Source organism: Musca domestica, unplaced genomic scaffold (genome assembly GCF_030504385.1).
Source record: "Musca domestica strain aabys unplaced genomic scaffold, Musca_domestica.polishedcontigs.V.1.1 29, whole genome shotgun sequence".
In the NCBI taxonomy this organism is placed as follows: Eukaryota; Metazoa; Arthropoda; class Insecta; order Diptera; family Muscidae; genus Musca; species Musca domestica.
Window position 1 is genome coordinate 3614442 of NW_026712296.1, and position 23457 is coordinate 3637898.

Sequence of the window (23457 nt, forward strand, 5' to 3'; positions counted from 1 at the left end):
AAAATTTACCCTTCTAAACAATATAATGTGCTGTCACTGGAAAATTGTTAACAGCTGTCGGACGAGTGGCTTAGAAATGACAGCAGTCTGAAGTTGAAAATCGGAATAAGCATCCAAAATGTTTGCTAACGCAAAACCTGTCGGAAGGTGATAGATATCTGCCAACCCGTTCTGGTACCTCAACAATAAAGGACCACAATTTCCAATACTTATATCTGTCATAATTGCGAAACAAGTCGGCGATTCTATACAACTTGCTTACCTTAGCCAACAAATCAAAGTGGTTTGTATAAAACACACGTAAGTAGATCTATTTCAAGTCTTTAATATTTCTAAAATGCATGTCGAAGTATCTACCAACTTATAATCAACAAACGGGGTCAACACTGGAATTTTGGAAAAAAAAAAAAGAAAAAACTAGACTTACACTCTCAAACTCTTCCCTCAAACCCAAACTCCCTTCAAATACACAACATCTCTAAAACTCACCATTTGCCTTGATTCCTTTCTTTACAGAACGTCGCATCTCGGCCTTTCAGTTAGCTAGAATTGATTCCGCCGACGATGATGCCTCCTCTTCAGGCAGGGAGGACAGTTCACCTGAATCGCCCTATCAAACATCACAACAACCACCACAATTTGGCCCCTATCTCGGCGTCAATGGACACGGTCCGGTACCACATCAGGGACGTTCACGCACCAAAAGCAAAAAACCACGCAGTAAATCACTCCAGCCCCAATCCAATATTGTACCCTGGCGCAAAGCTTCTCGGCCCAGTCGTGGTCGGTCTCTCGACAAGTCACCCTTCTTGCCAGGCTGCAAGCCAGCCCCAGTCAAGTCATGGACTGAGGAAACCATCAACCTGAAACCAGCACCCATTGAGAAGAAGGTCATACCTAAAATGGAGGCTGCCAAGGTGGCTCTGAAGTCCATTAAAAATCAACGTGATCAGGGCCTACTGAGCCTTGGAGCCACTCTGGAGAAAATCATAGAGGGCAAGACTGAAAAGGAAGCCATTCCATGGATTACAATGCGCGATAAGTTGCGTCAAGTGGAAACTGTGCAAAAGCAATTGGAGAAATTCGATTTGGATGAAGTGTATCTGCGCGATCTGGAAATGCCCATTACCAACGATGTGGAGCAACCGCAACAGGCCACACAGGAACAGGTTCAACGTGATCGTGAAATTCTACGTCTCAAGAGCATGGAAAGCTTTGAGATCAACGAGGTAACCGAACAAATAGAACAACTTCTAGACAAACAAAAGCCCAAGAAGGGCGAAGATATTCCATGGCAGGAGATGCGCAAATATCTCAAAAAGGTACAGCGCGAACACAAGCAAATCGAAAAATTCAAAATCGAAGAGGTTGAGCTACACCATCTCACCGCCGAAGAGCTTTTGACACACACCGCTCAAAATGCCACTCAGGAACAAAGTTCCACGTGGTTAGAGGAGACCTCTAGGGCAGCTATACAGAAGTACGTACACAAGGAAGATGTCCAGAAATTCGTTGAAGTGGAGGATGTACAAAAACAACAATACATAACCACGGAGGACATTAACATTTTGAGCGTTGAGGAACGTGAAAAGTTGGAAAGGCAGCGTTTGTTGCGCGAGGAGCAGGCTTTGAACTGGCGCAATGCCCAGACAAGGCCAAAGGTTGAATCGATGACCTCGGTCGAAGAGACCATCAAGAAGCAGGTCGATGAACGCACCCGCATGAAGATACAACATCAGGTGTCCGAGGATCTGACACAGCAACAGCAGTTTGTCAGCGTTGAAGATTCGAAATTGATGAGAATCGAAGAGCACGAACACTTGCGCCAAACCCGTCTCACCAAGGAGGAACAAAGCATGAACTGGCGGCAACCCAGACAGCCACAACAATTCGTCCAAGTGGAGGACACTCAGATTCTCAACCTGCAAGAGCGTCAAGACACCGAGGAGCATTCCCTCCTGCAACCGGAACCAGTAATGTGGGAACGTGGAAAGAAGAAACCACAAATGCAACAACCTCAAGAACAACAACAACCTGGTGAGATTCAGAGAACCTATGAAGAGGTCCACGATGAGTTGGTTGAAGAGACGCCACAACCCAAACCGGAAGAACTCACACCGGTCATGTGGGAACGTGGAAAGAAGAAAACACTTGTTCAGCAACAACAACAACAGGTCGTGGAAATGCGTGAAACTCAACAACAAATTACCGAGGAGACGAAACAGGTAGTTGAAGAAACCAAACAGGTAACCAAGAAGCGCGTTATTCCCGCCCCACAACCCGCGGAGAAAATGGAACAGGTTGTCTTGAAACCAACACCAAGGCCCAAGCCAAAACCTGCACAAAAAGAAGAACTACAACTCAAGCCATTGAAACGTACTCAGGAACGCCCACAGCAAGTCGAGCCCGAACAACCCACCCAGGCCTATGAGGAAGCCATTGACGAGTTGCCCGAAGAAGAGAAGCCTCAACCTGTCGTGGAACAACCTCAACCCGTAATGTGGGAAAGAGGTAAGAAGAAACAGGCCACCAAAGTAGAGGAACAAGTTCTCGAGGAACAACCTCAGAAGAGCTATGAAGAAGCTGTTGATGAACTTCCTGAGGAACCGCAAACCAAACAACCTGAACAGCCACAACCGGTAATGTGGGAACGTGGCAAGAAAAAACAACAAAAGCTTGTTCCACAACAACCTGCCCAAGAGATGCCAACTCAGGCCTATGAAGAGACGGTTGATGGTCTGGTCGAGGAAGAGAAACCCGAGGTGGCTGAAGAAACTCTCCAGCCGGTAATGTGGGAACGCGGACAAAAGAAGAAGAAACAAGAGATAACACAAGTTACAGAAGTCACGGAAATAGCTGAGCAGAAGGTATTGGAACAGACCACTGTAGAAGAGATTAAGAAGAAGGCCGTATCCAAGGTCGTTGTTCAAGAGCAGAAGGTAGAAAAACTGGAACAGATTCAACTAAAACCCACACCCAGGCCCAAGCCCAAGGAACAACCCAAGAAGGAGGAAATTCAACTAAAACCAGTAAAACGCACTCAACCCAGCAAATCGCAAGAGGTTGAAGAAGTACAGCCCACAAAGGCCTACGAGGAAGCAGTTGATGAATTACCCGAAGAACCTCAACCACAGCCGGAAGAAGCTCCACAACCCGTACTGTGGGAACGTGGCAAGAAGGCCAAGAAACAAGAAGTCGCGGAAGTGATCGAACAAAAGGTAGTCGAAGAAGCTGTAGTGGAGGAAGTACTGAAGAAGAAGAAGAAGGTACGCAGCAAACCTCTAAAAACCGAAGAACAAGAAGTTGAGGAAGTTCCAGAGCAAGCCTATGAAGAAGCTGTTGATGATCTTCCCGAAGAACCAAAACAAGCAGTCGAAGAAGCGCCACAACCTGTTATGTGGGAGCGTGGCAAAAAGAAGAAGCAAGAACCCGTAACTCCTGTCGAAGTAACGGAAGTCACCGAAGAACAGAAGGTTATAGAAGAAACAAAGGTCGAAGAAGTCAAGAGAAAGAAGTCCATACCCAAGGTAGTGCAGAAGGAAGAGAGAATAGAACAGGTTCAACTGAAACCAACTCCGAGACCCAAGCCTAAGGAGCAACCCAAAAAGGAAGAGGTCGAACTAAAACCAGTTAAGCGCACTAAACCCGTCAAGACGGAGGAAATTCTGGAACAACCCGAAAAGGCTTACGAAGAGGCTGTCGACGAGTTGCCCGAAGAACCTAAGCCTGAACAACCAGAAGAGTTGAAACCAGTTGCCTGGGAAAGAGGCAAGAAACAAAAGAAGAAGCCCAAACAAGTAAAAGAAGAAGAGGCAGTGGAACAACCTGAACAGTCATATGAAGAGACCATTGATGAGTTGCCAGAAGAACCTCAACCACAGCCAGAGGAATTGAAACCAGTGGCCTGGGAAAGAGGCAAAAAGAAGAAGCCACAGAAACCTAAAGTACCCGAATCGAAAGAGGAAGTCGAACAAGTGGTTGAAGAAGTCAGTGATGTGCTTCCCGAAGAACCTAAGGTTGAAGAAGAGCAACCACAACCAGTTATGTGGGAAAGAGGCAAAAAGAAACCCAAGAAGCCTGTTGAGGAACAACCTCAACCTGAGGAGCCCAAAGTGGAAGAAGCACCCACGATTGCCGAAGAGGAAGAGGTTCAGGTTGAAAAGACAACCAAGGTTGTTAAAAAGAAGAAGGTTAAGAAACCCACTGAACCACAACCAGAAGAGCCGGAAGCTCCACAAGAAGACGAAGAAGAAGTAGAAGAAACAAAGATTGTAGACGAGCAGGAAGAACAAGAAGTTCAGGTAGAGGAAACAACCAAGACTGTTAAAAAGAAGAAGGTTAAGAAGCCTAAGGCCAAGAAGGAAATTACCGAAGAGACTGAAGACATTCCACAACCAGAGGAAGAAGAAGAAATTGAAGAAGTAGTCGAGGAGGTCGTCGAAAAACCACAAGAACCCAAACGCGTCAAGAAAATACAACCTCAAGAACCAGAAAAACCGGAACAAGTCCAACTTAAGCCTGTGGCAAGGAAACAATTGCCCAAACCCCAGGAAGAAAAGTTAGAAGAAGTTAAACTCAAGCCAACTAGAAAGTCAATTACCCAGACCGATAGCGCCGTTCCACAACCCGAAGAAGTGGAAGTTTCCGAACAACCTGAGGAAGAGGAAACCACAGTTGTGGAGGAACATGAAGAGGTTACCAAGAAGCGGGTCAAGAAGAAGAAACCCAAGAAGAAGGTCACCAAACCAGAAGAACAAGAAACTGTGGAAGAGGAAGAACAACCTCAGGAAGAAGAAGAGGAGGAGGAACAAGAACTTCCAGAAGAAGAGGCAATCGAAGAAGTTGCTGAACCCGAGGAAGTCAAACCCCAACCACAAGTTGTGGCCAAACCTGTGCCCCAGCAAGTTGAAGAGAAGTTGGAGGAAGTTAAGCTTAAGCCAGTCAGACGGCCCATCAAACAACTACCCCAAGAGGAAGCCATTGAGGAGGTACGCCTGAAGCCCGCCAAACGTTTGACTCCCAAACCAGAAGAACAGAAACTGGAAGAAGTTGAACTACAACATGTCGAAAGGTTCGAAGAACAGGTTATGGTTGAAGAAAAGAAGAAGGTTAAGAGAGTCAAGAAGCCCAAACACGAAGAGCTTCCTGAAATACCAGACGCTGAGCCGGTAGAATTGGAAAAGGCCGAACATATTGAGTTGGAGAAAGAACCTCAGGTGGAAGAGGCTCAACCTCAGGTACCATGGAAACGTGGCGAAAAGAAGAAGCCCATTGAACAGCCAATTGAAGAAAAACAATGGCCAAAGGGTAAAAGACGTCCACTGCCAGAGGAGAAACCAGAGGAGGTTACACTTAAACCTATACCTTCTAAACCCAAGGAGGAACCCAAGAAACCCGAAAAGGCTGTGCCAGCTCCCGAATTTGTTCCCGAAGAAAAGCAGCCTTCCGAGGAAAAGGAATTGGAAATTGAACCTGTTCCTGTCGTCGACGAAGTCGAGGAAGTAGAGAAGCCCACCAAAGAAAAGACCAAGAAGAAGAAGAAACCTAAGCTGCAAAAGGCAACGCCTTCAGTGGACGAGGTTTCGGAAGAAATAGCCGAACCATTTGCTGAACCCATTGCCGAGGAAGATCAAGTTGAGGAGGTACCGATCGAAGAAGTTAAGGAGGTGGCCATATCTGAAGAGATTTTGCCCGAAGAAGAAGTCGTACCCACCGAAGAGGCGCCCACAGACAAGCCTTCCGTGCACAAGGCTCACAAGAAACGCACAAAACGCCTGAAGGAGGTTTCCTTCGAGGAACAACCCACACTGCTGCAGGCCACTGTCATCGACACGGCCGAAGAAGAAGTCGTGCACGAGGAAGAAACCTCCCAGGAGATCTCGCAAAAGACTATCATGCTCAACAAAAAGACTGAAGAACCCCTACCCAAGTTTATTACCACTGAACAGCTGATAGAAGTTGACGTGGACGACGTCAAGCGCAACGTCGAAATGAAGATCACCTCAAATATCGTCAAGAAAGAGAAGCGCCGCATTGTTCTGGACGACAGTCAGCCGTTGCCCGAACTCGAACTCATTACCCAGAAACGAGTGCAGGAGGGCTTGGACAAGGTGGCCGACGAAGAAGTAATCGAGGATCAGCAGCTGACCCAAAACGACGAAGAGATCATCACCTCGGAGGTAATGGGAGAACGCCGCATTGTCAAGAAGAAGAAGAAGACTGTAAAACCGCCACGCATTACCGAGAAGCTTAGGCCGCGCATGGTGGTGCCCGAAGAACCCACAATTCTGGAGTGCAAAGTCGAGGGCATTCCCTTCCCTGAAATCAAGTGGTACTTCAACGATATCCTTCTGTTTGCCTGCGAGAAATACGAACTCAATGTGGTGGAAGACGTGGCCCAGCTCAAGATTGCCAAGGTTACTCCCAGTGATGTGGGAATATACACTTGCGAAGCCAAGAATGAGGCTGGGGTGGCTATAACGCGCACAAATGTCGCACTAGGTAAGTGGCACTTGCGATTGTGGACCCTCATGTAGAGATCCATGGTAAAGTAGCGCCCAAGTCATTCTAATTTTAGTTTTGAGAGAACCCCCTGTAGGTTTCTTTTGTTTACCTCATTTCATTCAAATTTTCACCTCGAACTCTTCTTATTCCATTTCATTTCTCTAATCAATTTTCACTTCACACTTTGGTACTACCCACAACAACAACAACAACTACAACAACCACAATATAGAAAAAGAACAAGGCATAGCTCCTCAATTCACAAAACCATTGAAGATTGAGTTCACCGAGGAGTCACCTGAACGCCTCAAAGTCAAGGTGACCTGCCAAGTTACGGGTAAGCCGCAGCCAGAAGTCAAATGGTATCACGGAGTGGAGGAAATACTGCCCAGCGAATCCGTGCAGATGTTCTACAATGAACAGACTGGCGATGTTGCCTTGGAAGTTATCAATCCGCCCCCCAACGAGGCTGTGGTATACTCGGTGCAAGCCATGAATCCATTCGGCCGGGCCGTGGGTAATGCCAACATCTTGAGTAAGGTGGATGAATTGGAGAAACCCAAGGAAATACTGAAGGCGCCCAATATTACGCCAATAAGTGCCAAGGTTGTGCCCCATGGTGGTACTCTTCTGTACGAAGCCAAATACGAGGGTACCCCTCGGCCACAAATTAAATGGTTCCGCAACGGGCGCATAATCGAGGAGAACGAAGATGTTACCATTGAAACCACGGAGACGACCACCATCATCAAGATTGTCAACATGACCCGCAAGCGTGCCGGCAAGTATGAGGTATCGGCCACCAATGAAGTGGGCGAAGCCAAGACTTCAGGCTCGGTGGTGGTATCCGACCAGGCTCCAGACAAAACCATTAAACCACCACACTTCATACAGCCGCTGGAGCCCAAGTTCTTTGCCGAAAATGAGGTGGCCATAATGGAGGCCGTTGTTGACTCCGAGCCACTGTCTTCGTTCCAATGGTTTATTAACAATGAGGCTGTTGTTAGCTCAAATGAGGTGCGCATTGTTTCCAAGGAGAACAAATCCACACTTCTGATAGAGGAGTTCAAGCCGAAATTCAAGGGACCCTACACATGTCGCGCCGAAAATGTTGGCGGCTCGGTAACCTCGACGGCAAGTGTTAAGCTGCTGGAGGAGGCACCTCAAGAGGTGGTCGAAGAATTCGAGTCGCCACGCTTTGTTGAAGAGCTCATCGAACCCGTGGAAGTAATGGATGGCGAGCGTCTACTGCTCACCTGTAAGGTAGTGGGTAAACCCACGCCCCGTGTAGCCTGGTATCACAATGAAGAAAAGGTGGTGGAGAACAAAGAGACACACGTTTCCCAAGATGCCGATGGCAAATGCCTTTTGGAAATTACCGAAGTATTCCCAGAAAATCAAGGCGTATACAAATGTATTGCCACAAATAAAATTGGCGAGTCCATAACCAAGACAACAGTTAGCATTCAAGGTACATTTTATACTCTGGACCCACACACACACACATGCACACACCCAACCATACATGCACACTAAAATACACTGAAAAAAAAAACGTTTGTGTTTTACCAAAAACAAAGAAACGACTTATACCTCTGTTTTTACGATTTAACACCCCCCTTCAAAGCAACATAACCTCAAGGAATGCTCTAAAAATATCCTCTGTCTTTGGTTATGTTCATTTTTACTAATATCCTCTGAACACAAGAAAAACAAAAAATACACAGTAAAATAATTTCAGCAACTTTCTGAATTGTTCAACTCTTTGCACAGCACTATCTGTTGTCTCTTTGTCTACTCCTCTCTAATTGTCCATGTCCAAGGATTTCCTTCTATCTACAGCATGTTTAATTTATTTTCTCATTCTTCATCTTTATCGATTCGTTTTTATTCTTTTTTATAAGTGTATTTTTCTCTTTTTCTTTTTTTTTTTTTTTTTTGATATTTGAACTGAAAATTAATATTTTTTAATTTTTTTGTTTCTCTTTTTCTTTTGTTTTGTTTCGTTATGAATAGCATTTGAATATATCCCCGATTCTGAAATGACTGGTTCAGAAGATGATCTTCTCGATAGGGTAAGTAAAATCGGTAGTTATATAAAAAAAAAAAAAACTTAGAATCAAAGAAACGAACTGGAAATTTGAAATGTTTCTTGTACGACACTATTGTCACGATTTATGTGAGATAGTATAAGATGAGGGAAAACATTTAAAGGCCAGTTTCCATACCCTGTTAGGATCATATGTAAAGTGATTTTTGGCATTTTAACGTGAACCTTTTTGTAGCAGATTTTTAGGCGCACCCAACAATTTTTAAACTTAAACGAAACGCTATACCATGGTAGAAGAATAAAGGCAGTCACATCGACACAGCTGCTGGGAAAATTAACTGTCAAATCAATTTTGGAATTGAGAAATCTGAATAAAAAAATATTGACATTTGTAAAAATTGTTGAAAGATGCACGTCATAACAACCTCCGATTGGCGTCGTATAAGAAAACATATACAAATCTTCTCGAGTTTGGGAAAACATTTTAAAATTTTTGACATATCAATGTTCCCAAGCATTGATTCACCTACCTGCATTCTTCTACCAAACACTATACTTTATAAATGTATATTGTCTAGCCATATGGCTAGAGAGGGTACACTTCATTTGATACGGCCAAAACGTGCCTCATCAAAATTACGGTTTTAGAACCTAGGTCCCTTCGTCCATCTGTGTGTCTGTCTGGCTGGTGCGTACGATAACTCTCGATTTGGTTCAAACTTTGTGCATCGCAATATCATTGTCAAACTTAGATCGAGTTCGGAGATGGGCAATATCGGTTCACTCCTTTTGGTACCTTCCCTCCAAAAGGTCAAAATTTAAAAAAAAATGTTTACAGCACAGAAGGGAAAAGAAAATCGGATTTTGCTCCAACTTTGCGAATCCTAATATTTGCATGAATGCTAGGTCATGTGCGAAAATGGACAATATCGGTTCACTCCATCAAGTACCTCCCCCAAAAATAGTCAATATTTTGAATAATTCTAACTCTTATAAAATGTAAGTGTCCGACTGTCTTCAAATTACAAACATCACAATAGGGTCAACGTTTTGAATAACAAAAACTATCATAAAATCCGAAATAAACACTCGGTTCTCTTCAAATTTCACACATCGCATTATTTCTATTAATACTATATCTGGTACCTTCCCCACAAAGGGTAAAAATTTGTAATATCCATGAAGCTCGTAAAACACGAAATTAACATCCGATTCCATTCAGACCCGGTACATCTCAATATTTCTATAAAAACACAAGATCTGTTATAAAGATTGCAGAAATGGGATAGTTTCGTCTGGCACCTTCCCCACACAGGGTTAGAGATTTTAAAAAACAAAACGGCCAAAGAAGGCGAAATAAGCCTCCAACTTTCTTCAAATTGCACACATACAAACATTTTTTCTAACCAACGGTCGGTCGTGAAGATGATCTGCGAACCCCTTTTGGTACCTCATCCACAAAGGATAACAATTTTCAATACTTTTATCTGGCATAACTTGCGAAACAAGTCAGCGATTCTTTACAAGTAAAGATTTCTCTCAACCAGAAACTTGGAATGAATATGGAATGTATGATTTCGCATAAAATTACATATAAGTGTTCGATTTTCTTGTAATTTTTCCCATACCCACATTTTTATCTGTATTAGGTGAAGTGTGAAAAGGGAACACTTCGGTCGACTGTATCTGGTACCTTACGTACATTTTAACATTTTCTAAAAATTATCACATACCTCATATAATGTGAAGGAAGTAACCAATATTGTCCAAACCTGGCATGTCACAATAATTATATCATATTTATTTAGGTCCGATACGAAATAAACAATATTGTCTAATTCCTTCGGAACCTACTCCACAGAGGGTCAACGATTTGAATAATCATAAGAGGAGTCAAATGCAAAAAGGGTATGCATTTTTATGGCATACTTTTGGACGCTTCCTAGATTTTTTAAATCTAAAAAGAAAAGCTTTGTAGTATAATAAAAATTAATATAGATTTACTATAAGCATAAAGTAATTGAAATGCAAGTTAATTTATGGTAATGTATGTATATTTTGTGGTATGCTAAGAAAATGGCAAGTATGAAATGTGAAAAAGACACTTTAAATATGACTCTAACATAATGTGTAACCTGAGCCTCAATTCTTGTTCTATGAAAATGTGAAATGAAAACTTTTATAAAGGAAAGAAATGTCAAATGAGAAATTTTTTAAAGAAAATATTTTTTATTTCATATTTTCATAGAACAAGAGTCCAGCCCCTGGTCTTTATGTAAGTCTTATCTTTTACAATTCCATTGATTTCAAAATTTTTGTCACTTAAATTTCATTATTTTTTCATAATATTCTCGAATGCAATTTCTTTTCCAATTTGCTCTAATCGTTGTTGTTCTTCTTTCCTCATATTTTTATCTAGTCTATCGATGAAGATAAACCACCGAAAATTATTAAGAAACTACCCGAAAAAATCGAACCCAAGGAGGGTGAATTAGCCAAACTGGAAGTCAAAGTTATTGGCAAGCCAAAGCCAAAAGTCAAATGGCTGCGGGACGACGAGGAGATATTCGCTTCCGAAGAATATCAAATCGAAAATTTCGAAGATGGCACCTCAGTGCTGGTTATCAATAATATTTATCCCGATGATGTGGGCACAATTAGTTTTGAGGCCTACAATCCATTGGGTGTGGCTGTGACAACTGCATTGATTTCGGTCGAAGGTATAAATGCAACAATTACATGTGTTTTGATTTTTTGTGTTTTCACAAAAAAAATGTGATTTAATTTTTTTGAATCTATAAATTTAAGTTTTATATTTTGTATAATAATGATTTTTTTGCAGCATTCCATCAGCAGGGAATATTTTACCTTTCAGTATATCTTTTCCCCTCCCGTGTATATAAATTCCCCTAATCCCCTAGATTTTTTAAACACAAACTTTAACACACATTTTACTGACACCATATTATGAATATATATAGATTTTTTACACTTGAAAATAATATTTTTTAAATATTTGATTTTTACGTTTTTTTTTTCAAATTTACTAATTACTATTTTTAAATTTTGCCTTTTAATAAAAACAAAAATCAGGCATCGTTGGATCGAAGGATTACCGCAAACCTGAATGGGTGACTCACATGGAGGAAATGCAACGGGCTCTGAAAGGTATGTTGAAAGTTGTTCAAAAAATTTAGCCTCCCCGGGCTAAATGTCTATAAATGTGTTTAAACCAAAGAATACATGTCCAATATCCTTTGTGATCAATAATTGTTATCCCTTTTTTGTGTATATGTGTTTTAATATGATTTCATTTTTTTACCAACAACTACAGTTTGTCTCTTCTACTTCTTCTTCTATGTGTCTTTCTCTTACACTCTCGGTCTCTATATAAAATATGATTTAATTATAATATACTGTTGTTGTCTATGTAATTGTCATTCTCTTTCTCTGGATGTCCTTAAAAACAAAGCCAGCATTTGTTTTGAATTTTGAAAGAAACAAAACAAACTGTGTCCCCCCACTGTACAGCTATGTACTATATGGCCCGTTTATTTTTGTCTTGTGCTCTCTATGCGCATTCCTCTCTCTCCCTCTCTCTATAAAAAATAAGGGTCTAAAGCTCTTGGCCTTTTCTCACCAAAATTAAGCACCTATAATGCTCCTTCTTTCTCTCTGAGTTTTAATGAAAATTAAACAATAAAAGAATTACTTGACAACTCCCTAGGCTCCCCCCTCCCCCGTAAAAAAGTATACGCCATTTAATTTTAATTATATATTTATAAAAAAATCTATTTTTTCGATATTTCTCAATAATTCGATAAATGATAATTTAAGTTATCATTTTGGTTTCCCACACCCAAAATTTATTAACAACATCATTTCGACGTTCCATTCAAAATTTATAGCAGATTATTCAAAATTTACTAACACACTCACAATCATGACCATATTGGTTTTTCTATGTGCTATTGTGGCTTTAAAATTTCCCATTACCCGCTAAAACCAATCAAAGCCAATTAAAGGAGTTTTAGAACCTTTATCCTCTGGGCTTGTTAAATGTTTAAGGCTTTCTTTTCACATTTCAAAAAATAAATGTTTATTCTTTAAGTTTTAAACTTCATTTAACACTGAAAACAGACAAACCTATTTTCTTTACAGTCATGAATGTAAAATATCAAGCGATGTGGAATTATATACATTATTATATAATTATATACAGTATTATAACGAGTATCCTAATATTCTCCCAAAAAATTTTGAAAGGACGTTAAGCCTAAAAAAATTTCTAACGTTAACATGACATAAATCTGCTAGAATATATCCAAATTAAGGAATAAATCCTAATAATGTGGGTTAATCCGGATTTTCCCTTTATTATATCGAAGAAAATTGCAAAACTAGTAGATTCTTGCAGGTAGTGGAACAGAGCACCGATTCCACATGCATTAGAGTCATATGCAAATAGGCATCTTCCACCATCATCTATAGCATTTTTATGGTATACTTTTAGACGCTTCCTAGATCTTTTTTAAATCTAAAAAGAAAAGCTTTATAGTATAATACAAATTAATATAGATTTACTTCAAGTATAGAATGATTGAAATGCAGGTTAATTTATGATAATGTATGGTATATAGGTTATGGAGTGGATGGTTACTTTTAACTTTATAAATTATACGGAGCTCCTTGTGGTATGCTAAGTAAATATCAAAGATGAAATGAGAAAAAGTCACTTTACATATGACTTTTTGTATCTAAACCCGCTATTACTTATATAGGCCTTGGTTTATAAGATATTCTCATTTGTTTACTTTTTATTATACCCTTTAGCATGTATAGTATGGAGGGTATATTAAGTTCGTTATTCCATTTGTAACTTATCGAAATAAAAATTTTAGACCTAACAAAGCGTAAAATTCTAAGACGATTTAGCCCTGTCCGTCCATCCGTCTATCTGTCTGTTGTAAATCAGTCAAAACGAATTAAGATAACAAGCTAAAATATTGCACAGATCAGTCTTTTGTGTGCAGGCAGATCAAGTTCGAAGATGGGCTATATCTGTTCATGATATCGTGTGGCCCCCATATGACGATACCTCCGATATTCGGTGTTTTTATGGCTTTTAGCACATTTTTCAACAGAATTGTCTGAAATTCTACAGGCAGGCCCACGTCTTCGCATAGCCCCTAATATAGTGGATATATTCGGTATTTTTAAGATTTTAATGGAATTTTTAACAAATTTTATTTTTTAAAAATATTCCAAAATCATCCCATATGGTGGGATGCTTTTTTGCTTGTACACATATTATACAGGGTGAGATAAAAAAACTGCAACAAAGTCAAGCATCATGACTTTTATTTTTTTTTTTTTTTAAATTTTATTAAAGGAAAGCAAAAAATGTCGGGGATAGCATCAAATTTAAGAATAAGTTTAGATTTGTTCGAATTGGTCACCTTTGGCACGAATTATGGCTTTCAAACGGCAAATGAAACCGTCACACGTTGCCCGAATGTTGCTCTGCGGAATTCTGACCTATTCCCGGCGAAGCGCTTGCTTGAGGTGATCGACACTTTGGTATTTTTTAGTGCCAACCTTGCTTTCCAAAATACTCCGGACACATCCGGAAATGTTGGTGGCCATTGTGCGCTGGAAATGAAGCAAGGAATCTCATTTTGTAACCATTCTTGGGTGGCGCATGGCTGAGTGCGATGATGCTGAGTCCTGTTGGAATATCCAAGGTCTGCGGCCAAAATGTTTGCGCGTCCAAGGCTTTAATACACCCTCCACAATATTTTCGTGATAATATTCGGCATTTATTCTGATGCCTTGGTCGATTAATACGAGCGAAGAGCAACCATCGGCTGAGTTCTGGTGGCCAACCGAAGGTGCACATTTTAAGCTGATCTCTTTGGCAAGTAAACGCGATCATTTTGTTTGTTTACAAACTGCTGGACAACGAATGTTTTCTCATCGGAGAAAACCAAACTCGGCAGTTCACTACTTTCGGCCAAGCGAAGTAACTCTTTAGTCTATTTTCTTTATGTTACGGTGTAAGTTCTTGCAGCTCATTTTTCAATATTTGCCGAATGGAATATAGCGATATGTTCAGCCATTTTTCGGCCACTGCGAAGCGGGTTTCGATCAAGTGGCTTCTTTTCTTTCCAAAGCATTTCTGCTGATGTTGCTGTTTTCTTCCGTCCACTTCCTTGACGTTGATCTACGCTACCAGTATCATGGTAACGAACGATGGTACGAGTCACAAAAGATATATCTCACATTCAAATGCTGGAGTGCTCTAACGATGGCCACTTGTAGTTTTTCAGCCTATAAAGCATTTAAAGAAATCACACTATCTCGCTTGAATTCCATCACGAATGACTTTTTCGATATTCGGTATTTTCTCGATATTCGGTATTTTGATGATTTTAGGCACAGGTTTCAATATAATTGTCTGAAATTCTACACAAGAAGTTCTTTGAAGAAGTTCGCATCGACACAGCTGCTGGTACAATGAACTGTCAAACCAATTTTGAAATTGAAAATTTTGAAAATAAAATTATTCAAATTCGTAAAAATTGTTGAAAAACTATTGGTTTCGTATAATGAAGCACATAAAAATCTACTTATATTTGAAAAAAAAAAAACAATATTCAGTATAAACAGTATTCTTCTACAATGAGTTACCACATTTAAATTCAAATTCATAAAATTTTATGGGACATCTTAAAGTATGCTATAAAAGTTTTAAAGATTACTATGGAAAAAGTCATATGTAAGACTCTAGCATAATGTGTAGTCTGGCATTTACTATTTAAACGCAAACGTCTTTTATTGAAAAAAAATAAACCCAGGACTTTTAAAATAATATCTAACAGAAGTGATATTTGGTATACGAGGTAGATATTTTAGTTTTACGAACCTCACATACACTAGATTTGACGCCACAAATTATGGAGCTGTATGCTTATACAGTGAGACAATCAACTAAAAATGTTGTAAACAGTGCTAACGCTTTAATAGGGTTTTCACTGATTTTTAACTACTTCTTGTTCAAGGAATTGCTCCGGAATAAATTTTTGAGTTCATATCCCTCATTTCCGCCCCTTTTTTAGTACTTTTTCGCCATTATTGCTGATTTTAGAATAACACCCTATTTTGCAGGGTAGAGAGTCCCAACTGAAATAATATTAAAAAAAAAAAACTTGTATATAATTCCACTTCAAGACGATATGTTACATTTATTTTCTTATAAAAACCATATATATCTATACAAACAAAAGAAACTATTCTCCGTCTCAATTACTCAAGAAAATCAGACACATATCAGAATACACCGACACCCGATATTCATGTAAGTACATTTTCTACGCTCAAATTCAACTGCCAACACAATCCCCAATTTCCACTGGAAAATGCCACACACACTGATGTACATATGTATGTGATTGAAAAGAATTTGCAATAATTGAAAATATTTTTTATTTATTTTTTATGCTTTTCTTTTCTAAAATTGCTTTTATAGCTGCTAAATGCTCGCCATCGCTTGTCAATGAAATGCACGATTGTCGTGCAGCAACTGGTGAAAAAGCTAAGTTCAAAGTACAGTTTGCAGGAAATCCAAAACCAGGTATTTTTCATTTGTTTATTGTCGAATAAAAAAAAACAAACACACGAAATGGCAACGAACAATCGAACACACACACACACTGATCTACCTCTTCGCACAACGACGACGAAGACATTCGGAAATATAGGCCTGCCATCATGGTTTAAATTTCAATTTTTTTAAAATATTTTATAGATATTCAATGGTATTTTGATAATAAACAACTTAGGGAATCGGACAAATATCACATGATCGTCGAAGAAACCGAAGCCTTCTTGGAAATTTCAAATGTTACTTACGAAGATATTGGCTTCTATACGTGTAAGCTAATCAATGAGATCGGCATGACCATGACTAGGGCCAAATTCGATATTTCCACAACATCGACAGCGGAGGAGACAAAAGTCACCACAGTCAAGGGCAAGGGTAAGGGCAAGAAGAAGGTGGTCAAGAAACTGGCACCGGTTGTAGTTGTAGCCCAGCCATATTGTTCTTCAACTGACAGTGAAGCGGAAACCGGTACCACCACCACACAGGTTGTGACTACCGTGGAAGAACCCCAACAGACTGAGGTCGAAACAACCATGGAAGTGATAAAGGTACGAAAACCAGTTTCCATTTTGGTAGAACAAAGTGGCAAATCTGAAGTAATGGAAGTCAAAGATCGCTCGGTGGCCGATGCCGAAGTGACAACCACGGTTGTCGAAGAGGAAACCGTCACAACCACCACCAGCACCTCAACAACACGCCAGACAACAACATCCATAGAAATAAGTGAAACCATCAAATCCATACGTTCGAAAATCACTTCCAAAACCATTACCATTGAAGATGTGCTGGAGATCAAACAACATCACGAAGTCAATACACTGCTGGAAACAATCAATGCCAGCTCCTTTGGCAGCATTGGGGAATCTGCCCTCCGCGACTTGGCCACAATTGGTCTACTTGTACGCCACGGCTGTACAATTATAGAGATTATCTATTTGTATGAACAGAATATTTTCATTGCCTTGCAAAAGCCCGAAGCCCAATCGGCCTTGGTGCAGCTGGTCGAACGTGAAGGTCACGAGGAGCTGATATCGGAAATATTGAGTGAGTCGTCGAGCGAAGAAGAGACAATATTGGCTGCTACCGTAGGTTTTAAGGCCTTCATACGCATGATTCAGACCTGTGAGATAACCATTGAGACTGTCATCAGGAAATTTGTGCGAGAGGATTTCATAAGCCAGGATTGGAAGATAGCCACAAAAGAGGTTTGGCGTTTAATGTTTTGTGTGTTCCGTTGTTATGCGTTTTAAAAAAGTTGATGATTTTTTTTTTTTTTTTTTTGTTTTTGCTTGTTGTTTCTTTGGGTATAGAAAAAAGTTGGACCATAGCTATTTTCAATTGAATATAGGATGTATTAAGACTACATTGAAACCTTTCATGTAGTAAACGTAGTCTAAATCAATTAAATCGCAATGACATAATGTTAGCAATATGTAGAGCATACTTTTAGGAGCCAAGTAAATAGGCTTTTGTTTCAACATCAAGTAAACGCCCTTAAATAGTATTATTTTAATAGGCATTTTTAATACTTTAGTAATGTAAATAGGAATATATTTTTGGCGGATTCGTATTTTTATATTTACATTAAAATATCTCAACTTTCACAATATCGCCAACCTTTTGTTCAGGGAAATGATAATTGCTAGAATTTGATTAAATATATAGGGCTCGCTGTGATCGAAAAAGTACGCATGTACCATGGTAGAAGAATACAGGTAGATGCATCAACGCTTGGGAACATTGATATTTCAAATTTTTTTTTTTCAAAAATAAGAAGATTTTTATATGTTTTTTTTTTTTATACTGCGCAAATCGGGGGTTAATATGATAAGCGTTTTTTAACTATTTTAAAGAATTTGAATAATTTTTTTTATTCAAAATTGGTTTTACAGTTCATTGTACCAGCAACTGTGTCGATGCATCTTCTTGTGTTCTTCTACCAAAGTATGTATTTATCACACGACTTCTGAGAAATTTGGCATTACGCATGTAAAAAACATTCCTCTGATAAAGCCTTAATCGCACATGATTACAGGAGGGTGGAGTATAATTTTAACAGAAGTATTTGCGATAGGCTACTTTAAAGAATGAACTCAGATTTTAAATGTTATTTTTTTAAGAATGTCCAAACGTTTTATGTTTTACTTCTTTAAATGTTTTTTGTTAATGCACACACACACACACCCACAAAATAAATATGTTAATAAGGGGAAAATGTTAATTTAAAACATACGTCGACTATGGTGAATAGTAATCGATTCCTCGATTCGGAAACATTCTGTAATGTTTTTTTACTCTTACATAAGACCTCCAATGTGATTTATAACACCATGCTAATATACATTTCTATTTGTTTTAAAAACATTATATGAAAAAGGGTTTAATTATTCCATTTTCGGTTTCATCGACTTTTAGTATTGAATTCTTTCGATTAACTTTTTGTCGATTTTTATTATTTCCATACACGTCATAAAGTATTCAAGCATTAGTTCTTATCTCCCACTGTTTTAATGAAGTTGGATCACAAGCTGACTGTCTCGGTTTAATTGACTTTGTTTGTGGTCAGCGGACAAATGAGAGAAATGAGATGCAACACTCGCAAGCAATCGATATTTAAGGAAAATGGCACTCATAACTGACAGTGTGTTTGCAACATAATACCATGTTCATATGGTACATTATTTGGTCTATATTCGTTGTTCATTAATTATTTAATTATGTAATATCTACTTAATTCCTCAAACAACAATTCTCTCAGCGAATAATAATTGTTATACCCTCCACCAGACATAGTATGAAGTTTATATTAAGTTCGTCATTGCGTTTGTAACTCATCGAAATAATATTTTTTGAACCCAACAAAGTATATATATCCTTGATCAGCGTAAAATTCTAAGACGATTTAGCCCTATCAGTCTGCTGTAATCACGCTAGAGTCTAAACGAATAAAGATAGGAAGCTAAAATGTTGTACCCATCTGTCTTCGATCCACGATATCGTATAGCCTCCATATAACGGTACCCCCGGTATTCGGTATAATGATGATTTTAACCTCATTTTTCAATGGCATTGTGCGAAATTCTACACAAGAAGTTCTCTGTGAGTACTTTCCCCCTTGAAAGAGAATTGTCTATATATGTAGGTCTCCGATGTCGTATAACCCTTATACAATTGTACCCCCCGATATTCGGTATTTTAATGATTTTAGCCACATTTTTCTATGACATTGCCTGAAATTCAACGCAAGGAGTTGCCTCTGAGTACTTTATCCCCTGAAAGAGAATTTTTTTATAAAGGTGCACGATATCGTATAGCCCCCATACAATGGTGTATATTGGGTATTTTGATGGTTTTAGCCACATTTTTCAATGGAATTGGCTAGAATTCCACAAGTTCTCTGTGAGTACTTTAACCCCTGAAAGAGAATTATCTATATAGGTCCACGATATCTTATATCCCCGATATTAATGTACCTCCCGATTTTCGGTATATTAATGATCTTGGCCACATTTTTTTATGGAATTGTCTCGCATTTTACACAAGAAGTTATCTGTGATAGAAATATCTGTATAGGTCTACGTTTTAGTATAGCACTCATAAAACGCTACCCCGAGATACAACCTATGACCGAAAATTGTACATGCACATGCACGTCTTAGTATAGCCCCCAATACAATGATACCTCCCTTTATTCGTTATAAAAATGATATTAGCGACATTATTCAACGTAATTGTTTCGAATTCCGTATGCTGCTTTTTTACTTATTTGTCCATTCTCAGAACTACGATGGTCATTCCTAATTATAAAAAGTAAAATTTGTTTAATTTTTTTTGTGTCGACAAAAATAATTTCTATAAGTGTCTCTCCAGTAGGTATTTCATGCACTGTGGTTTAAATACCCATAACTACCTAATTGTGGAAGCGAACAACGTGATTCAAATTGCAATGTGAACATGATATAAGGCTTACCAAAAAAAGCAATCCTGCCATCAATAGGCAAAACTATTCATCAATAAATCTGAAATCGATAACAACTTTAGTCGACTTTTGATTGGGAAGTTAAACCTGAAAAATTAAAATTCGACTTTCATGTTCCAATCAAAATGATTTTTTAAGAATTTCGATTTTTTCTCCTTATTAATAAGTGATTTTACCTTTTCTGAATGTGTGTATGCGTGTGTGTGAATGCATTTAGTTGTGTTCGTTCAATCCTTCACATAGATTTGTTTTTTGCATTTATAATGAAATTTTCAATTATTTTCTTGCCACACCCACAAACAAACAAATAAAATCGCACAAAACCATTTGTATAGAGGACTGTTGAGACCACACACGTCTTTGAAAGTCGAGAAGCTGTGACTCATATAAAAATTGGTAAGCAGTGCTGCTTTGTAGGCAAAAGCAATTTTTTTTTTCAATTTTGCAAAAAAAAAAAATTATTTATTATTTTTGTTTTTATTTATTTTTTTAATTGTATTTATTAAATATGGCATTTATTTATTTACATATTTTATGCGAATGACCAACAAACGCTTTAAAACCAAATGCTTGGCTGGCTTTTGATAACCACATTCTTATGCAAATCCCACATCAAATCAATCGACTAAACAAACAGAGGAAACAATCGTCGAGGAACGTACCATAATCGTCGATGAAGGTTTGGAAATAGAAGATTCAGAACCACTGTAGAAAAATATAAAAAAACCAACCCGCCAACCTTAAACTTAATCAAAATAATAATAATAATAATAATTAAAAAAAAATAATAATTAATCAAAAACATTATCAACAACAAGAACAACATGAAAACAAGCGCAACTATAAAACATTTATTTTTAATCTAAATTATGTAAATTTATACAACAAACCAGCCATGACAACAACATTTTCCAAATTACTACAACAAGAACAACAACTAAATGGCATTATACAAATGTATAACTTTCAAATAAAAACACTAATTTTGGTAAACAAACAAAAAAAACCCAAAATATTTTAACATTTTTTTTTTTAATTTTGGACTTCTGTCTTTTCCACTTTCACTCTACAAAACTTTTGTTTTTATCTAATACCAAATAAAAAATGCAATAATTTCTTACAACTATTTCCAGGCTCCATTGTATCCTCAGCGTTATAATCCCAATAGCCTTCAACTAATTACTAATTTCTTTTACATTTATTTATTAATTCTATTACAAAGCCAGCACAGTTAACCTGCTTTGATTTTCTTGCAAAAAGCTTAAATATTCTGTTATCATATAAGCCTGTCCCAGCGGTAACCCAGCAATGCTTTCTGATAATCAAGATGCCTTGCACAACTCTATCTAAACCTCCAAACCTGCTTCTTGATTGGGAGTCTCAGAGTAACTCTACAATCATAGCCAGTAAATTGCTTGCCGCAAAAGTCAATTATAGTTATATACAATAATCCAGGTAAGTTCCATTTTAGCCTGTAAAATAAATATTCTTCGAAAAAAATGCAAGAATTGTTCCCAACAAGCTACTGTTTTGCAGGGAGAACCATTGAAGTCTTACCAATTGTTTTAAATAATGAGAACGGAATCCAATCCCCCACTTCAATTGTCAATTCAAGTCTCTATCGTGGTCGACTGAAGCAATGTAAAGTGAGAATGGAATCCGACCGCTTGGTTAGGCTGTAGATTCAACTGTAGCTTTTATTTAAAAATACGCTCCTTAAGTACTACTGAAACTAATCGAACTTAACCTAATCGCAGTCACACAATTATTCTTACCTATTCTAATATTGAATGGAGAACAGTACAGGACTGCTTGTCAATTCATTGAAATGGTCTTGTACATGTACTGTGCGTGTGGGTCATAACCTTTATTATATCACACATTATCGTATGTGTCAGCGCACAAGATCACCGAATTGTTCACCTGTGATTTTTTATGACGGCTGGGAAATATGTAATCTTAGAATATTTATTGTTTATTGCTAGGTTTTTTTGCCAGCGCCTCAACTGCACTCAAAAGTATGTACAATTATTTTCAAATCCAAGTTGAGGGAATGGAAACTACTTCGCCTGGGTTGAAATTTTCAATAATCCCAACCGACTTTCAATAAAGTTTTCTTTTGAATTTTCGTCATCGTAGAAATTAAGTACATTCTGCCTCGGAAGTTTCGATTTATCGGCTACTGTCGAGAGACAGAGATCAGAGATCTTTTCAACTTGGTTGTCCCCACATTCCTCCTCAACTTCCAGCTGACTCAGCTCACCTTTCTTTGACATGCCCTTAATGATGGCCCCACTCAGTTGGTGGCATTATTCATTAAGTAGTCGCGGAGGCAAAAACCCCTATCTTTAAAATTTTCAATAATCCCAACCAATTTCCAATAAAGTTGAAAAAAAAAAACTTAAAAAAAAATTGTTCAGCGAAGTTTTCAGAAGTTTTCCTTAGCATCAGTGCCATTGGTTGCATTGGATGATGTTTGATATTGGATCATCCTAGAAATGAACAACATTCTACCTCGGAAGTTCCGGGATCCGCTGAATCAGAGATCTTTTCAACTTGTTTGTCTACACATTCCTCCTCAAGTTCGAGCTGATTCAGCTCACACTTCGTTGACTTGCCTGGAATGGTCCTTTACACTAGAACCGCTTGGTATGATGTCATCTATGAGGCCGAGATTAAGCACGCTGTGTACGTCCAGTTAGACTTTGGATGTCACGCTCCTGTCGCCCCCTTTCTTCACTTCGGTCCTTATTTGGGCAACGTTAACCATTTGAATATTTTGATCGTCATTTCCCCGAAGTATTACTTTCACTTGTAGCAGAAGCTGCAACAGGTTTCAAGGCAGCCACCATGAGATCGTTTGAACGCAATCGCTGGATGTGGACGCCATATGGCTTGAGAACACTCCAACACTTGCCGCCCGTTCTGGACTTTAAGGTGAGGCTAAATAAGCAGCTTGGCATCATGGCTAGACATATTAATGCCAAATTATAAGGGGAAACAATGGCAGGATTCGAGTGCGGCTCTGAAATCCCATTATGATCTGTCACAAAATATGCAATGCGAAGACTTCAAGCTGCATATGTATCCTCACCTTTACTCTTTTTATACCCTCCACCTTGGAAAGGAGGGTATATTGACTTTGTCAATCCGTATGTAACATCCCTAAATATTCGTCGTAGACCCTATAAAGTATATATATTCATAATCAGCATAAAATTCTAAGTGGATTGAACAATGTCCGTCTGTCTGTTGAAATCA

At 38.6% G+C, this 23457-nt stretch overlaps 1 protein-coding gene across 1 annotated transcript in view; it reads left to right on the plus strand.

The window, feature by feature from the left end:
* The window catches only part of LOC101899878 (titin), a 139111-nt gene that overhangs the window by 55482 nt on the left and 60172 nt on the right, over positions 1 to 23457 (plus strand). The window contains exons 14-22 of the mRNA XM_059124487.1: positions 517 to 6501; positions 6737 to 7975; positions 8521 to 8579; positions 10974 to 11274; positions 11648 to 11722; positions 16083 to 16187; positions 16362 to 17422; positions 20532 to 20592; positions 20834 to 20875. Coding sequence (XP_058980470.1) covers positions 517 to 6501; positions 6737 to 7975; positions 8521 to 8579; positions 10974 to 11274; positions 11648 to 11722; positions 16083 to 16187; positions 16362 to 17422; positions 20532 to 20592; positions 20834 to 20875 — 8928 coding nt within the window. The remainder of the gene's footprint in view (positions 1 to 516; positions 6502 to 6736; positions 7976 to 8520; positions 8580 to 10973; positions 11275 to 11647; positions 11723 to 16082; positions 16188 to 16361; positions 17423 to 20531; positions 20593 to 20833; positions 20876 to 23457) is intronic.